Source organism: Gopherus flavomarginatus, chromosome 1 (assembly GCF_025201925.1).
Source record: "Gopherus flavomarginatus isolate rGopFla2 chromosome 1, rGopFla2.mat.asm, whole genome shotgun sequence".
NCBI lineage: Eukaryota > Metazoa > Chordata > Testudines > Testudinidae > Gopherus > Gopherus flavomarginatus.
In genome coordinates, this window is record NC_066617.1 from 69,645,008 (window position 1) to 69,662,287 (window position 17,280).

The 17,280-nt window shown below is 44.6% G+C and overlaps 1 protein-coding gene across 1 annotated transcript; it reads left to right on the plus strand.

Moving 5' to 3' along the window:
• Positions 1-2,314: 2,314 nt before the first annotated feature.
• On the plus strand, positions 2,315-9,400 carry LYZ (lysozyme). Its single transcript, XM_050935960.1, has 4 exons — positions 2,315-2,576; positions 3,373-3,537; positions 6,074-6,152; positions 8,925-9,400. The coding sequence occupies exons 1-4, from the start codon at positions 2,441-2,443 to the stop codon at positions 8,989-8,991; spliced, it is 447 nt and encodes a 148-aa protein (XP_050791917.1). The 5' UTR covers positions 2,315-2,440; the 3' UTR covers positions 8,992-9,400.
• The last annotated feature ends 7,880 nt before the right edge of the window (positions 9,401-17,280 follow it).

Sequence of the window (17,280 nt, forward strand, 5' to 3'; positions counted from 1 at the left end):
GCCATCATTTCTACTTCTGTGAGGAAGAGCTGCCATGTAGAGGAACCACCTCAAGGAGTCTTCTATGGTGGGTTGGGGGAAAACATGGTGACTCAAGATGTGCTGGGCCAGGAAAAGAGTGGTCTTGTGTCAACTAGGGTTGTTTGTTGGGGGAATGGCACACTTTTGAGTGAGCCCATTGTTAAAATATTGGCAGCACAGCCCTGCTCCTGAAGACCTAAGAAGAATTAGCAGTGATAGTTTAAACTCGAGTCAGATTCCAGTGGGGTGATTCCGTTCTGGCAATCTATGTTCAGCTAGAACTCGCAATGGACACAGAATTCTTCAATGTTGTGGTGCTTTGCAGTGTTTAAAGGTTTTCAATGTCAGAGGTAGCTGCATTCAGTGGTGGGTGGAGTGTTCTCTGCTTACAGTTTTATAGCTAGTCTTGTTCTTTGGCTTTGGCTTTTCTGGAGAAAAACACTATATAAATGTCTATCACATATGAAGACTGAAAGATCATACTACAAATACCCGCAAAATCAACATTTAAAATGACAGGCTTGGTGTGTTATCTTCACTAAATTGCCATGGTTGACATTTTTTAAACTTTCTGAAGTTAGGAATTCCTGAACAACATCGTTTCTGGCTCTCCCATTTGGGCATACATTGTATGGAAAAGAACGCTTCAGCTTTGGGCTAGATCCTCAGCTGATGTAAATTGGTGTAACTCCATTGAAGTCACTGATTTGTTCCATCTGAGGAACTAGCCCTTGCTCTTCTGCTTTTGGGCCAGCCTGGGAAAGATTTCACTGGATAGCAATGTTGTGCAGAACATGCACTTAGGCCCTGTGGACAGACACTTGAGGAAAGGGAAAAGCATCTTGTATCAGCAGTGCTTCTGGCTGCACTGGTGCTAGTGCCTTCTGGTGAGAGCAACATAGATTTAAATGGGAGTTAGGCGCCTAAATACCTTTGAGCATCTGGGCCTAGGACTCCAATATCTTTTGGTTAGCAGATAGAGAAGAAAAAGTGAAAGTAGGAAAAATCTTGTGGCTCCAAAAATGGCTTCAAAGATCCCCTCCTCTCCCCATCAAGGAAGAAGCTGTGATTTATAATGGAGCCAGTGCTATACCTGGTATTACAGTGGCACAAATGGGACTAGAGATATGTATTTACACCTCCCATTTTATAAACTTCTGCAGTGCTTTGTTAAAATCTAACTGTTGACAGATGAATGAGGAAATGAAACAAAGTATGTTTTTCTCTGAATAACAGAAAACCACACATTTCTTTGCAAGCGATTAGAAATACTAATTCGGGATTTCCCAAAAGGGCTTTCTTCATAGTGCTGTTTTCTTCCCTGCCTGTATTTGCACAATTATCCTAATTAAGATAAAAATCAATACAGTAGTGTTCTGGGGTGGAGTTTTTTTCTTTAACGTATATAAATTGCATGTGTAGTAACATAAAAATCTAGTCCTGGAGAACAAGAATGGAGCATTTTAGCTGTATTTGTTCTGGAAAAACAGAGACCCATAGCATCCATCTATGGCTTTTAAATGGCTCCCACCATCAAAGTATGTGAGCGGTGCATGCCACCTCCATGAGGTAGGGAACGAAGGCACACACAGACCAAATGACAGAGGAAATCTGTGGCAGAATGGGGAATTGTGTCCCCAAGCCAATGCCCTACCCACTGGGCCATCCTTGCTTTCATAATAGTAAAGAACAGAGTGCGGGCTTTGGGAGGGAGTTTGGGTGAGGGAGAGGTGTGGGGTCAGACTCTGGAAGGAGTTGAGGTGCGCAGTGCAGGCTCTAGGCTGGGGAAGTGTAGATAGCGCCAGGGCCCTAATTTAGCACACATCCCTGTAGTAAAGGTGTTCTTCCACCACTGGAGAAAAAGATGTAGTATAAACTGTTCTCTTAGGGTGTAGAAAGCCAGTCATTGCTGAGACTTATTAGTGTAAGTTTCAGAATAGCACTTGCTCAGCATAATAATACCTAGCAATACCTATACAGAGCATATAGGCCACAAGAGAGGTAGCATTATCCCCTTTCTGCATATGGGGAAACTGAGGCAGGGGTGAAGTAACGTGTTCAAGGTCACCCAGCCGGCCAGAGACAAAGCTTGCACTACAGTGTAGGCCTGCTGGATCCCAGTCCAGTGCTCTGTCCACTAGGGCATACTGCATCTCCAAAGACGGCAGAACTTACAGATGCCAGAGTGAACTAGATAACCTTTTAACCCACCTACCAAAGTATTTGCAGTTTATCATTCAAAGCTGGGAGCTGCATGGAGGGGCTGTTGCATTAGCTGTCCAGCATGGGAGGAGGAGCAGCTGAGAGCTGAAGGGAAGGGCGTGACTTGAACTATTCCCAGTTGTTCCTCCCCAGTATTAGCAGGCACACGTCGTCTCTAGTCTCAGTGGTAGGAGACTGGGTTTGCTACGCTGCCAGCATGAAGGCTTTGCTCATCCTGGGGCTTCTCCTCCTGCCCCTGGCCGCTCATGGGAAGATCTACGAAAGGTGTGAACTGGCAAGAGCAATGAAACGGCTTGGGCTGGACGGATACTGGGGCTACAGCTTGGGACATTGTAAGTCTGCTTCCTTGGAGGAGATGTCCATGTGGTTCAGGGGTCAGGGAGGGAAAGAGGATAAGTTGACAGGTGCTAGTTTTCCAATCAAAAAGCGGACCTGGAAGTGTCCAGTCAGATGTACTGACTGGAGACCAAAAGTCCCCTTACCACGGAGGGTGGGAGTGGGAGGGGAGGTGCTGGGTCATCAACCTTCGACAGCCCTCACTCAACCATGGTTGCCTTCTATTTGCAGACCGGAGGGAGGTAGGCTAAAAGTCCAACTGCAGCTCCTTTCCCAGCCCTGGAGCAGAGGGAGCCCAGCTGTGAGGGAGGGAGGATGAGACAATCCAGCAACAGGGAAGAGGGAGAGCAGTGAGCGATAGGGAGAGGGTGAGAGAAGAGTGAGTGGGGGCAGGGCTTTGGGGAAGAGGTGTGGCTGGGGCGGGGCCTCAGGAGTTTGATTTTCAGCAATTAGAAAGTTGGCATCCCTACCCCCAAAACACTTCCTGGTGTTTCCTTCAAAGATATTGGCCCCATGTGGTGTTCATATGACAATCAAAAATTTTACATGTAGAATGGTTTTTTTCTTACTCTTCATATTTAATAAGGATTGTGAATCTGATCAGATTAAAAGGAAGCAAAACTACCTGTGTGTACTTTGTACTAAATAATTATTTGCATCATCTACAAATTGGTGATACAGGGGCATTTAGATTCACATTTATGTAAAATATCAACCTGTGAGAAGTTTTTATCACCAGAGAAAATACATCAATCTGTGTGTGGTTATTTTTTTTAAACGGAACCTTCACAGGGGTGTGCACAGCAAGATACGAGAGCAACTTTAACACAGGTGCCACGAACTACAACCCTGGTGACCGAAGCACTGACTATGGGATTTTACAAATCAACAGCCACTGGTGGTGCAATGATGGCAAGACTCCAGGAGCCAAGAATGCATGTGTAATCCAGTGTCGTGGTAGGTGCAATATAATGTTCCCACAGGTAACACTATGAGCGGGCAATTCTGCCCTTTTACACCAGTGTGAGCCTATGGCGTTGCAAAGTTAGAACTGAAGGCAGGTTTTGTTGCTAGTAGCCCTATATTAAAAAAAGAAACAACCCCTTATTCTACAGGCAGAAGGGCGGGGTTTCAATGTGTGCGGATGTATGTATGCTACAGAAGGGGGTTCCCAAAGGATTTTTCCAAAAGGAATAGTGTTCCTTTTTTCCGATTTTCTTTTTTAGGTTTCTTTATTAAAAACAATTCCTTTTTGGAAACACATTTAGTACTTACCAGTTATGTTGATTTCAGGACACTTAACTTCGTTCTTAGAGCATGAAATTCACTGCTATGTGGAATGCTAGCACAAATGCTGGTTCCTGATCTTGCTTGGTTTTAAAAATACACATTTTAATGTTTATAGTTTAAAGAAACAATCAGCTTGAAATCTAATCCACTTTAAGAATGAATTTAAAGTAATTTCAAGTGCTGCAATTTCCCTTCACCCACCCCCTGCCATTTTTCGAACTTTTACAATTATTGTATTTTTTTGGACTAGTCTCCTCTGTTGCTGTGTTACACTCACAAAATCAACATAGGGAACTTTCTCTCTGACTACACAGAAAACCACAAAATAGCTATTCACAAAGGGTAAACCCAACCCTTTTGGAGAAAGTTAGCACAGGACATATGGTCTTACCTAAGACATATTTCACCCAAAGAGCTGTCAAGGTCACCCAGTAAAGAAGATGGAAAAAATACCAAACAATATTTTTCTTCATTTCTTTGAATTTCTAGTGGCTCTTTGGTGCTACTTGTAGTAATATTTGGTTTTAAATGTTCAGACAAGGGTATGATATTGAAGCAGATGGTGTGATATCCCTTTATAGTACTAGAACAAAATTTGCTTTGAAATAAGATCATTACAGTAACTCCCCACTTAACATCCTCTCGGTTAATGTTGTTTCGATCTTAGGTCCCTGCTCAATTACAGAACATGCTCCATTTAAAGTTGTGCAATGCTCCCCTATAACGTTGTTTGGCTGCCTGCTTTGTCCACAGCTGGCAGCCCCCCATCAGCTCACCTATGCCCCCCCAGGGCCTCCCACTTGCCAGCAGACCCCGCAGATCAGCACCTTTCCCTTCCTTCCCCCACTTCCTGCCTGCAGCAATCAACTGGCTTGCAGCATTTCGGAGGGGGGGGAGCGAGGACTTGGTGTGCAGGCTCCTCCTCCCTCCCCTGCCTCCCGAATGCCACAAATCAGCTGATTGCTGTGGGCAGGAGGGAGGGGGAGCCTCCATGCCCAGTCCTTGTTCCTCCCCCCACCCTTCCTGCCCCCTGAACGTCACAAGCCAGATGATTGCTGTGGGCAGGAGCGAGTATGCAAGCACACCTCCCGCCTTCCTCCCTTGCCTCCTACCCGTGACAATCAGCTGGTTTGTGGTGTTCAGGAGGAAGGGGGAACCTGTGCGCCATGTCCTCCCTCCTCCACCCTCCCTCCTGAATACCGCAAGCCAGCTGATTGCCGCGGGCAGGAGGCGGAGGGGAAGAGCGAGGATGTGGCGTGCAGAGTAAAGGGTGGGGGGGAAGAAGAGGTGGGTTAAGGGTGGGGGCTTGGAGGAAGGGTTGAACCCCCTACCCCTTGCGCTTGCAGAGTAGGGGAAGCTGCCGCTGCTTCTGCGCAACATGCTTCTCCTAGCCTACAGCACCTTCAGCCTCCATGCCTCCCTCCTCGTCTCCAGTGCTAGTGGGCTGTGTCTGTGCGGCGTAAGGCGGGGGCACCTCCCAACTATAGTACTGTATGGCAAAAAAAAATTCTCTGGAACCTAACCCCCCCACACACCCATTTACATTCATTCTTATGAGGAAATCGGATTCACTTAACATCGTTTCACTTAAAGTCACATTTTTCAGGAACATAACTACAACGTTAAGTGAGGAGTTACGGTATATATAAAACACAGCAAAGAAAGCCAAATGAAAATAGAACTAGATAGAAACTACAAAGAGAAGAACATAGCATTTGCCATATGGATCAGACCAGCGGTCCTGTAGTCCTGTATAATGTTTCCAATTGCACTGGCCAGTACCACATGCTTCAGAGGAGGGTACAAGACACCTTGCAGTAGCTGGCTATGGTATAACTAGCCCACAGACTGACAGCATTCTAAAGCTAGGACCCAGTTGTGAAATAACATGATGATTGATACCATCACATTGTTCACTCTGCTTGTGTGTTCTATCCCTTTCCCTGACCCTGAGTGTGTCTTTACATTCAGACTGTAAACTCTTCAGAGCAAGGACATCTGGTATTCTGTGCTTGTACAGTGCCTAACACCACTGGGCCCCATTCTTGGTTGACTTTAGATGCTACCATCATCAACTTGATTAGTAAATAATAACAATCAATAAAATCTAATTTCAATATCAATTTAGGATGACTGACTGAAAAAAATGAAGGGGAAAATGTTGATTTTTCTTCTCCCTCCTGTTACCATTGTATTTCTTTAGATTTACTGACAGAAGACATTACAGCGAGTGTAAATTGTGCAAAGAGAGTTGTTCGCGATCCCAATGGCATGGGTGCATGGTATGTTTAAAACTCTTACAACAACTAACAGTGACATACTTGCATGTATACTTAGGGGGAGGCTAGTTAAAAGAGAGAGACTACGATCTTCTTTTGGATAAACAAGCTTGTATAGAAACAATAAGAAGATAATATATTTATTAACATTTGAACTTAGAACTTGTAAGCTAAGAGTTCATAGCACAATAAATTTATGGACATTCAGGATTCTCAGTTCTAGCTATGATCAAGGTCATCAGGACATTTAGAACAGCAGTGGAGATAACACTCAGATCTTCCTCCTCCAAAAACTCCTACCACTTGGACTGAAAAAACCTCTAGGGCTTATGACATCGTTTATCAGTTCTGATTCCATTCAGTATAGGGCAGTGTCGCTGTGAATGGGAGACTTTCCTATCTGCTTTAAACAACAGTCCAGGTGAAATGGGACTGGCTTCAGCTGCTGTCCACAGGACAATTAACTCCTTCCTGCCCAGGTTCAGCCAGGCACTTGTCCATAACATTACAAGCACAGGTTTCAGAGTGGTAGCGGGGTTAGTCAGTATCAACAAAAACAACAAGGTGTCCTTATGGCACCTTAGAGACTAACAGATCTTTTTGGGCATAAGCTTTAGCCCACAAAAGTTTATGCCCAAATAAATTTGTTAATCTCTAAGGTATTACAAGCGCGCACACACTCGTCTACTTAGAGAAATATATTTGATGAGCATCTGAGGTTCCCAGGAATTCAAACACCAATGTGACAAATCCAGAACCATCAAGGAGTTCAAGATTATGTCTATGCTACACACCAGGGCCACTTGATCCTTCATATGACACTGGGGATAGAACTGAAATCAACTTTCTCCAGAAGCTGTAGCTAAAAGGCAATCGGGAGCAAGTTTAGGCACCAGCAAAGCAAGCGCCTGCTTGGGGCAGCCCATTTGCAGGGGTGGCAGGAACCAACAGGGGGCTCTGGGAGCTGTAGTTCCTTGGTTAACTCTCTGCCTATAGAGCCAGCCTTGGAGCAGGGAAAGAACTACATTTCCCAGCATTCCCTTGGTCACTACCAACTGGAAAGGAAGGAGGGGGACCTCATGCGGCAGCATGCTGTGAGTGGAGAGTTGCACTGTGGATGGTAGGGAGACCATATTTTAACATTCAAAAAACAGGACACTCCATGGGGAGGGAAGCCCCACCCTGCCACCATCCACTCCCTCTGACTGCCCCCCACAGAAACCCCAACTCATCCAACCCCGCCCCCCCCCACTAGCTGTCCCTTGATCACCCCCTCCCGGGACCCCACCCTCTATCTAAGCCTCCCTACTCCTTGTCCCCAATTGCCCCATCCTGAGACCCCCCCCAACTTCCCCTCTAGGACACCACCCCCTACCTGTCCCCTGACAAACCCCTGGAACTCCCATGCCTATCCAACCGCTGCCTGTCTGACTGCCCCCCCAAACTCCTGACCCATCTTATCCCCCCTTCTCCCTGCCCCTTACTGCCCCCTGAACCTCCACCCCATCCAAGCCCCCCCCCCCGCTCCCTGTCCCTTGACTGCTCCCCCAGAATCCCCTACCCCTTCTCCAGCCCCCAGCCCCCTTACCGTGCCACTCAGACCGGCGTGTCTGGCTTCGCGCAGCGCCAGACATGGTGCTGCATACATGCTGTCGTGCTCCCCCGCGGAGCACACAGCCCCCCCCTCCACACACACACACACAGCACCTGCCTTCCAGATTTGAACACCTCAAAATTCAGGACTGCTCGAGCTCAGTTTGGGCAGCTGTTACTTCATTTCTCCCAAATCAAATATACTGATCCACTGTAACTTGCTGTAGAAAAAGTAGGATAAAACTGAGCAAGAAATGCTTCCCAGTGGTTTTTAGGACTGGAATTGCTATTTTCAACAGCCATTGCCTTTTTGTTTGTTTAAAAGGACGACAGTAACATTGCATTGGCAAATTCCCCAGAGAAAGAGAGAGTAGAACAAAAGAATAATAAAGGCACCTCAACTTTTCCTCATTTATGGAGGACAGTCTTATAATATGCATCCAGATATCCTCCAATCACACAAGCTGAAAATTGTTCTACTTTACTGCAGCTCTGTAACCATATGGGAACCAATCCTGTCTGTGTTTTGTGCACATCCAAAATTCCTGCTTAATGACCTGCCCTGGGAGCAAGTTACCAGTGACCCAGGGCTGCGGTGGAAGGAGGGTGCAGGTGGGGGGGTAGGGAGAGCCCAGGGCTGGGGCAGTAGGAAGTGTGGGGGAGGGGCACTGGTGGGGGCGGCAGGGGGTAGCCCAGGGCTGAAGCGGCAGGGGGTGTGGGGGGGGAGAGCCCAGGGCTAGGACAGCAAGGGGGTGCAGAGGGGAGCCCAGGACTGGGACGGGGGGCAGCCAAAAAATTTTTGCTTGGGACAGCAGAAGACCTAGAACTGGCCCTGATGGCAATGAGCAGTAGTTCTGCAAATACACCAATTTTCTGTGGCTGGAATAGAAGTTGGTAAGTGGGCCTTTTGAAAATCATTCTGGCAATATTTTAGGAAGTGTTGCTATGCTTGAGATTGATTCAGGCATGATCCAGGATGCAGGATCCAGCTGGTCCATGCAGAGTAGGCAGGTGCTGTACCAGAATTGGGCCAGTGGCAAATTACTTGTTAGATTATTTTTGCTGTCTGCACAAATATTAACCATGTACATACATTTAAAGCAGTTGGTATTTTTCTTCAGAGCCTTTTCGCTAATTTATGAGTTTGCCGTAATCAATTAACATAATTTTTAACTCACACAGGGTGGCATGGAAGAAGTACTGCAAAGGAACAGATGTCTCCCAGTGGATCAGAGGTTGCCAGCTGTAAAGTGTTGGAGTTTATTTATCCCAGCTTGGTTCCCTTGCAAATTAGCAGGGATTTGCATAGAGCAAAATGTTCCCTACACTTGTTTCCATTTTACAGTTAATCATGTTCAAAATAAAACAAACTCAAGAGAGAGGTTTAGTGCAACTAACTGGTGAAATGCAAATATTTTACTCCTTGCTGGTAAGTCTGTGGATCTTTCCATGTGACCAGCTGCAGTAACTTATTTTGTGTTCTGCACAGTGTAAAATCTTTTTTTCAGCTCTATATTATATATACACATGAAGATAAATCAAATCTGTTTTTCCTGTGAGATCCTGCTACTATTTTGTTCTGCTAATTATAGTAATATGTCATCTTGCTTGCGAGCTTACATTCATTACAATCAATAAAATTACTTACTTTGCACGTAGTTTTTGTGATTATTGGTTCATGTAGAAGAGAAACTGAATATGAGATTATGAACTTGGGCCCACTGAAGTCAATGGAAGTTAGGAGCCCAAATACCTGTGAGGAGCTGGGCCTAGCACTATAAAATAAAGAGTATGAGAGAAGTGCATCATTAGGGAGTCCTAAATATTTTATCTCAACTATCATAGTTTGTAAACACATGGTGCAGAATTGAAATCTGTTATATATAATTACATTCCAAAACCATGAATTTGGGTTTAAAAAATCTGTTTAGGTACTTACTCAAATACGCTGATGTCACTCATCACATCATTTACAACAACCCAAGCATTTAAAAGCAAAGCAATGAATAGTTAGCAACACTGAACATCTTACACTGGCCACATGATGCTGGTCCCAGTTTAACACAGTATTGAAGCACATGAGTCATCCGCTGAGGTCAGTGGGAGAGGAGGAGGACTCCCAGCACTCCTGCAAACCCCAGCTAGCAGATACTCCCTTGGAGACTGTTACTAGCTGGCAGAGTTAGCTTTCCACTGTGCTGCCAGAATTCTGGTCAGCGTGTTGTGGTGGGATCCCCACTGACCACATGGTGGAACCCTCTGCCACTGTTACGGCCTTGGGCTGGGACCTGGCGGAGTAGGGTGGCCCAGGTCCCCCATCCCCTGCTGCCACCCCTACCCCTGGGGTGACAGCGTCCCCACCTTAGGCCAAGAGGCCTGCATTTGTCGGCTGTCTCCCTGAGCCAGAACATCAGGCGCTAGACTGCTTCCTGCTTCCTGCTCTGCCCTTTCCAGAGGGCCAGAGCTCTGAGACTGCTGGCTGCTCTGCCTAGAGGGTCAGAGCCCCTAGATCGTTGGTTGCTCCACGCTGCCCAAAGGGCCAGAGCCTCATGACTGCTGGCTGCACCACGCTGTATGAGGGCCTGAGCCCTGGACTTCTTGCGGCCTGGTCCCTGCCTAGGTGACCAGGACAGTGGAGACTGCTAATCCCCCTTTTAGCCCATCTTTCTAGAAACGCAGGAGCAAGGGGGCCTGTGCTCTCTCCGAGCCTGACAGGGAGGGACAGCCACAACCTCGTACATCTCTGGTGAGAGCAACTGCCAGCTCCCATAGATTTAAATGGGAGTTAGGCGCCTAAATACTTTACAGGATCTGGCCTAGGAATCCAAAGTCTTTAGGATGGCAAGTGGAGAAAAAAAATGTGAAAATAGGAAAGTTCTTGTGGCTCCAAAAATGGCTTGAAGGATTCCCTCTCCCCGAACCATCAAGGAAAAACCTGTGAGTTGTAATGGCATTAGTCACATATATTAATACACACAGCTTGGCAAACTTCTGCAGTGCTCTGTTAAAATCAAACTGTAGACAGATGAATGAGGAAATTAACATTTTTTGTCTTTACAAAGGGATAGAAATATTAACTTAGGATTTCCCAACAGGGCTTTCTTCATAGTGCTGTTCTCTTTTGTAGGGAACCGCGAAAGATTGTGTCACAGCCTAGCTAGGGTATTTGCGCTTTCTCGGCCACCGGTCACTGTAGGACACGACACGCCAGGTATAATCTGCTTCTAACTGGTTAGGACCAGTTTGCATGGCCCTCGGCCAAAGGGCGTATACCGCCTGTGAAAAGTCCCTGGCCTATGGCCCAGGGGCGAACACAGCTTGTAAAAAGTCCCTATTTGCATATGCATAAGATGCTTTTTAGACTGTATATATAGCTGCATGGTTTTGGTCCTGCCTTTGGGCTCCATACCAGGCCAAGCTTCGGTGCGCTGGGTTTCCCGCCTCCGTAACAGCAACGCCAGGAGTCCCCGTTGCGGGTGTGTCACTTTACCTTCATTAAAGCCAATCACTCACAATATGTGTGGGCCTCGTTCTTGCAAAGCACTCTGGGTAGGCCCAAAGCCTCCCAAGAACCTTACATCTTCCCTGCCTGTATTTGCACAGTTCTCCTGATTAAGATGAAAGTCAGTACAGTTCTGGGGTGGGTTTTGTTTTTAACATCTATCAATTGTATGTGTAGTAAGGTACAAATCTAGGCCTGGAGGCTAAGAATGAAGCATTTTAGCTGTGTTTGTTATGGAGAAACTGAATACCATACCACATAACAATCCATCTATTGATTTAAGAAGTGTTCCTGTCTTTAACACACAGATACCCAACTCCCAATGGGGTCTAAAACCCAAATAAATCTGTTTTACCCTATATAAAGCTTATGCAGGGTAAACACACAAATTGTTCACCCTCTATAACACTGATTGAGAGATATGCACAGCTGTTTGCCCCCTGCCAGGTATTAATACATACTCTGGGTTAATTAAAAAGTAAAAAGTGATTTTATTAAATACAGAAGGTAGAATTTAAGTGATTCCAAGTAGTAACAGACAGAACAAAGTGAATTACCAAGCAAAATAGAACAAAACATGTAAATCTAAGCCTAATACAGTAATACAATTGAGTACAGATAAAATCTCACCCTGAAAGATGTTTCAATAAGTCTCTTTCACTCTTCCTAATCTGGGCACAATCCTTTCCGCTGGTACAGCCGTTGTTCCAGCTCCGGTGGTAACTATCATGATGGCTCTCCCTTTTCTCTGTTCCACTCACTTACATATCTTTTGCATAAGGCAGGAATCTTTTGTCCCTCTGGGAACCACCACCCCCACCTACCCATCCCCTGCTTCTCAAAGGAAAAGCACCAGGTTAAAGATGGATTCCATTTTAGGTGACATGATCACGTGTCACTGTACGACTTCATTACCTACTTGCCAGCACACACATATACAGGTAAAACAGAACCATCTGCAGTAAATTTTCCTGGTTAATGGGAGTCATCAAGATTCCAAACCACCATTAATGGCCCACACTGCATAATTACAATAGGCCCTCAGAGTTATATTTCATATTTCTAGTTTCAGATACAAGAGTGGTACATTTATACAAATAGGATGATCACACTCAGTAGATTATAAGCTTTGTAATGATACCTTACAAGAGACCTTTTGCATGAAGCGTTTTCCAGTTATATTAGCATATTTTCATAAAATCATACAGAGTGCAACGTCACAGTCGCATAGCCGGAAATTCATGTAGAGCTGAGATATTGTGAGTTTGATACATGTCAAATGGTCATTTTAACACACGCCACAGGTAGATGGTTAAGAATTGATTGAATACTGTGGAAAATTATGTTTCTTGGTGCCAAAGAATAAAGAATAAAGTCTTTCAGCATTATAAATCCAAAATGTGAGTGTCTTTAAGCGTTATTAAACCTTAGCGTTATTATCGGGCTGTATAATTATGAACTTTTTTTGTTATAACTGGTTCACATGTAATAAATAAGGTCCATGAAAGAAAAGTAACAGTGTTAACTCTTAATAGACTAGAAAAGTGATGACGTCACACTCCAAGCAGATAACTGTGAGGAAGGGGATTACTTTCCAAACAACCGGTGTCAGGTTATAACGTCGAAAAAGGTCATTTTGTTTCCATGTAAACACTGTAACTAAGTGTTTTAATAGGTAAGCGAGTGTATGTTACTAATCATTGAACCTTTAAGCAGTGAAAAGACGTGTTGCGATGGCTGCAATGTGCTTTAAATCACCAACCATGTGGTGTGTCAGCCATCCTTAATGCTATAATGCTTGCAGTCAGGAGCACAGTATATAACAATATTCAAATGCCCCATGGCAGAAAGATGGAAAAGAAAACTCTCAGGAGCTGAGTATCGTAAACAAAAGGCTGAGAAGGAAAAGGACCAAGCAAAACAGCAGGGATCCTTCCTGAAATATCTTCTCTTTAATCCAAATAAAGATGGAAGCAGTTCACAGCATCCAGATGAAGGAATTTTACTTGGAGAGGAGGTTAGCTCATATCCGCATGAAAGCAGTTTGTAACATCAAGATGAAGGTATATTACTTCAAGATGAGGATAGCTCACATCCACAAAAAAGCAGTTTGGAAACTCAAGATGATGGAAATTTATTTCTAGATGAAGGCAGCTCACAGCATCAGACTGATATGGAAGTGGAGAAAATGTATTCACCTTCAGAGAGACATGCAGAAATTGAAGAAAATGAAGTAGAAGGAAGAAAGGATGAGGAAGTTACAAACAAGTTACATGTATCAGAGGGGTAACCATGTTAGTCTGGATCTGTAAAAGCAGCAAAGAGTCCTGTGGCACCTTATAGACTAACAGATGTATTGGAGCATGAGCTTTTGTGGGTGAATACGATGAATACGTCATGCTCCAATATGTCTGTTAGTCTATAAGGTGCCACAGGACTCTTTGCTGCTTAAACAAGTTACAGTATGGGACCCAGCTACATGGCCCAGATGTGATGACAGTGTGCGGCAAATTCTCGTGGAGCATGGTCCCAAACAAGTTCATGAATTTCCTTTCCCTGAGGATGGAAATAAAAGAAAATTCTCTGCTCAGCATTACAAGAGAAAACTCATTAATGGGGAAGAAATTAATTGAAACTGACAAAGTATCAAAGGACTCTGTGTTTTGCTTTTACTGCAAGTTGTTTAGAAATCAAGCAATTGGTTCATTGTTTACTGAAAATGGTTCAAAGGACTGGAAAAACGTATGTTCAATTATCTCTTCACATGAAAGAGATACAGAACATTTGGAATGTTTTCAGAATTGGATAAAACTTGAATTACGATTGAAAAAAGGATAAACTATCGATGAAGAAAATGTATGTGTGATCAAGGAAAAAGAAGAATATTGGCAACAAATATTAGAGCATCTGATTGCTTTAGTGAGAGTTCTCAGTCGGCATAATTTAGCATTCTGCGGCTGTGGTAGAAATGAAAAATTTCCAAGTAATGAAACTTTTTAAAATTTGTTGCATACCTAATTTTGTTTGATCCAGTCATGAAAGAGCATCTATGTAAAATAACTGATCATGAAAGACAGCTTCATTACTTAGGAAAAAATATGCAAAATGAACTGATTCAAATCCTAGCAAATGCCATTTAAAAAAAAATTGTAGAAGCTGCCCTGTACAAGAGTTCGCTGGGGCTCGACCCTCTCTGGAGCAGTGGGGAGCCACACCGGGCCACTACACACCGTTGGTTCCGGGGAATTAGTCCGGCCAGGGGGTCTCCCTCGGTAGCCCTTGCTGTAGCTGGCCAAAATGCGGTTAGCCCGGCCCTGGCTCAGGGGAGGACAACACCGCTAAGTCTGGGTTCAGGCCCTCAGTCAGGGCTGAACAGTAACAACAGTATTAGGCTCAGGCCCTGGGTCAAGGCAGGGCAACAAATGCTGAGTCAGGGTGCTCAGGCCCTCAGGTAGGGCTGAGCAGTAACAACAGGCTCCAGCCTCCTCAGGCCATGGAGAGGAGGAGTCTGACATCCAGGAGTTGGGTGGCAGGGGGGACGCAGGCCCTCCCACTCCACTGCTCCCAGCCCAGGGCCCTAGCAGTAGCCAAAGATCCGCGGCTTAGTCAGTGGGGATCCTGGACGCAACACACCGACATAGGCTCTGGTAGTGCTGCAGCCAGACTGGGTTCTGCTGCCCCCAGGCTACTTCCACACTCCCCCTCAGGCCCTACCTGGGTCCTGGTGTTGGCCTCTGGGGGATCCAGGAGCATGGGTTCTTCGGGGCAGGGGTTGAGATCCGTATAGCAGGCGCAGGGCAGGTCCGGCAACTCCTCCGGATAGCGGGTGCAGGGCAGGCCAGGCCAATCTGGGCGGCCACCTTGGGCCGCGGGCCTCTCCCAGTCGTGGGCTCCACTAGGGATGTCTGCTCTCTCCGGCGGCTGGGCTCCTACTGAGCTCTGAAGGCTGGCCTTTATAGTTCCGGGTCACCGCCTGACCCTCTGAGGGGTGGGATCAGAGCTCCCTAGCTCTGCCCATTCCAGCCTCCAGATGGCTCTTCCCCCCTGGGATGGTGGGGAGCCACACTGCCTCACTACATGGCCATTTTTCAAAATACTTTTCAATAATACTGTACTGTACGACAGATGTGAGCCATGTCGAACAAATGACAATGATCATTCGTTTTGTGGATATGGAAGAGTCTGCAGATGAAGATAATGTTGAAGTGCTCATAAAGTAATATTTTTTGGGTTTCATACCACTGAAGGAGACGACGGGAGCATTTATGACTGAAACTTTTCAACAAGAGCTTGAAACAATGTCATTATCTGTTGAAAACTTACGTGGCCAAGGCTATGATAATGGGAGTAATATGAAGCGTAAAGACAGTGGTGTGCAAAGGAGAATGATGGAAATCAATCTTACGGCCTTTTTCATTCCTTGCAGTATGCATTCTCTGAATTTGGTTGTCAATGATGCTGCTAGATGTTGTTTGGAGGCAAGCAGTTTCTTTGACCTGGTGAAATGTGTTTATGTGTTTTTCTCAGGCTCAACATGCCGTTGGAAAATTCTGACTTTCCATGTGAATTCTCCAACTGTGAAACCACTTAGTCAGACAAGATGGGAGAGTTGCATTGATGCTTTGAAGCCTCTTCGCTATGTACTTGGAAACATGTATGATGCCGTAATTGAAATTTCTGATGATACTACCTTTACTGGATCATCTGGCAATACGGTACGTTCAGATGCAGAAGCTCTTGCAAATGGCCTTTCCAAGTTCAAATTTGTGACTTCACTCATTTTGTGGTATAATATCCTTTTCAAGATTAACCTCACTAGTAAGCCTCTTCAGGAAAATAACTTGAACATACATTCTGCTCTTCAAAAACCTGCAGCAAACTAAAAATATTCTGAAGGAATTCAGAAGTGATGAAAGGTTCAAAAGAACACTGGTAGATTCTCTTGAGCCTGCTGAAGAAATACACTTTCTGACAGAATTTGAATCAGAGACAGTTTGCATTCGGCAAAGGAAACAGTAGTTTTAGTTGAAGGACGAGACGCATCCATTCAGAACTCAAAACAAAGGTTCAAAGTAAATTTCTACTTTGCAGTCCTTGATACTCCTATTTACTCGGTTGACAAAAGATTTCAACAGATGCAGCAGCAGCTAGAGTCATTATTTGGCTTTCTATATAATATCAAGAGATTGGAAAAGAAAACAGCAAAACAGATAAGAGAATTTTGTATAAAACTGGAGTTGGCATTGACTCATGAAAATTCAGAAGACATTGATGCTACGGATTTGCATAGTGCCCTTCAGGTTTTTTCAAGACAACTTAAGAAACATTCCACTCCTGAAGAAGTACTGAAGTTTGTGAAAATAAACTCACAGACAGTTTTCCAAACATTTTTATAGTTCTATGCATTCTTTCAACTTTGCCAGTTTCCATAGCTAGTGGGGAACATAGCTTCTCAACGTTAAAATTGATAAAAATATATCTGTGTTCAACAATGGTGCAAGATAGACTTGTTGGACTTGCCACAATGTCAATAGAGCAGAGGTCAGCAACCTTTCAGAAGTGGTGTGCCAAGTCTTCATTTCTTCACTCTAATTTAAGGTTTTGCCTGCCAGTAATACATTTTAACATATTTATAAGGTCTCTCTCTATAAGTCTATATAACTAAACCAGGGGTAGGCAACCTATGGCATGAGTGCCGAAGGCGGCACACGAGCTGATTTTCAGTGGCACTCACGCTGCTCGGGTCCTGGCCACCGGTCCGGGGGGCTCTGCATTTTAATTTAATTTTAAATGAAACTTCTTAAACATTTTTAAAACCTTATTTACTTTACATACAACAATAGTTTAGTTATATATTATAGACTTATAGAAAGAGACCTACAAATGTTAAAATGTATCACTCGCACAGGAAACCTTAAATTAGAGTAAATAAATGAAGATTCGGCACACCACTTCTGAAAGGTTGCTGACCCCTGAACTAAACTATTGTTGTATGTAAAGTAAACAAGGTTTTTAAAATGTTTAAGAAGATTCATT

Coding starts and splice junctions, on each gene's coding strand:
- LYZ (XM_050935960.1), top strand. CDS start 2,441: ATGAAGGCTTTGCTCATCCTGGGGCTTCTCCTCCTGCCCCTGGCCGCT. Junction 3,538..6,073: donor ATGTGTAATCCAGTGTCGTG/GTAGGTGCAATA, acceptor GTATTTCTTTAG/ATTTACTGACAGAAGACATT. Junction 6,153..8,924: donor CCCAATGGCATGGGTGCATG/GTATGTTTAAAA, acceptor TAACTCACACAG/GGTGGCATGGAAGAAGTACT.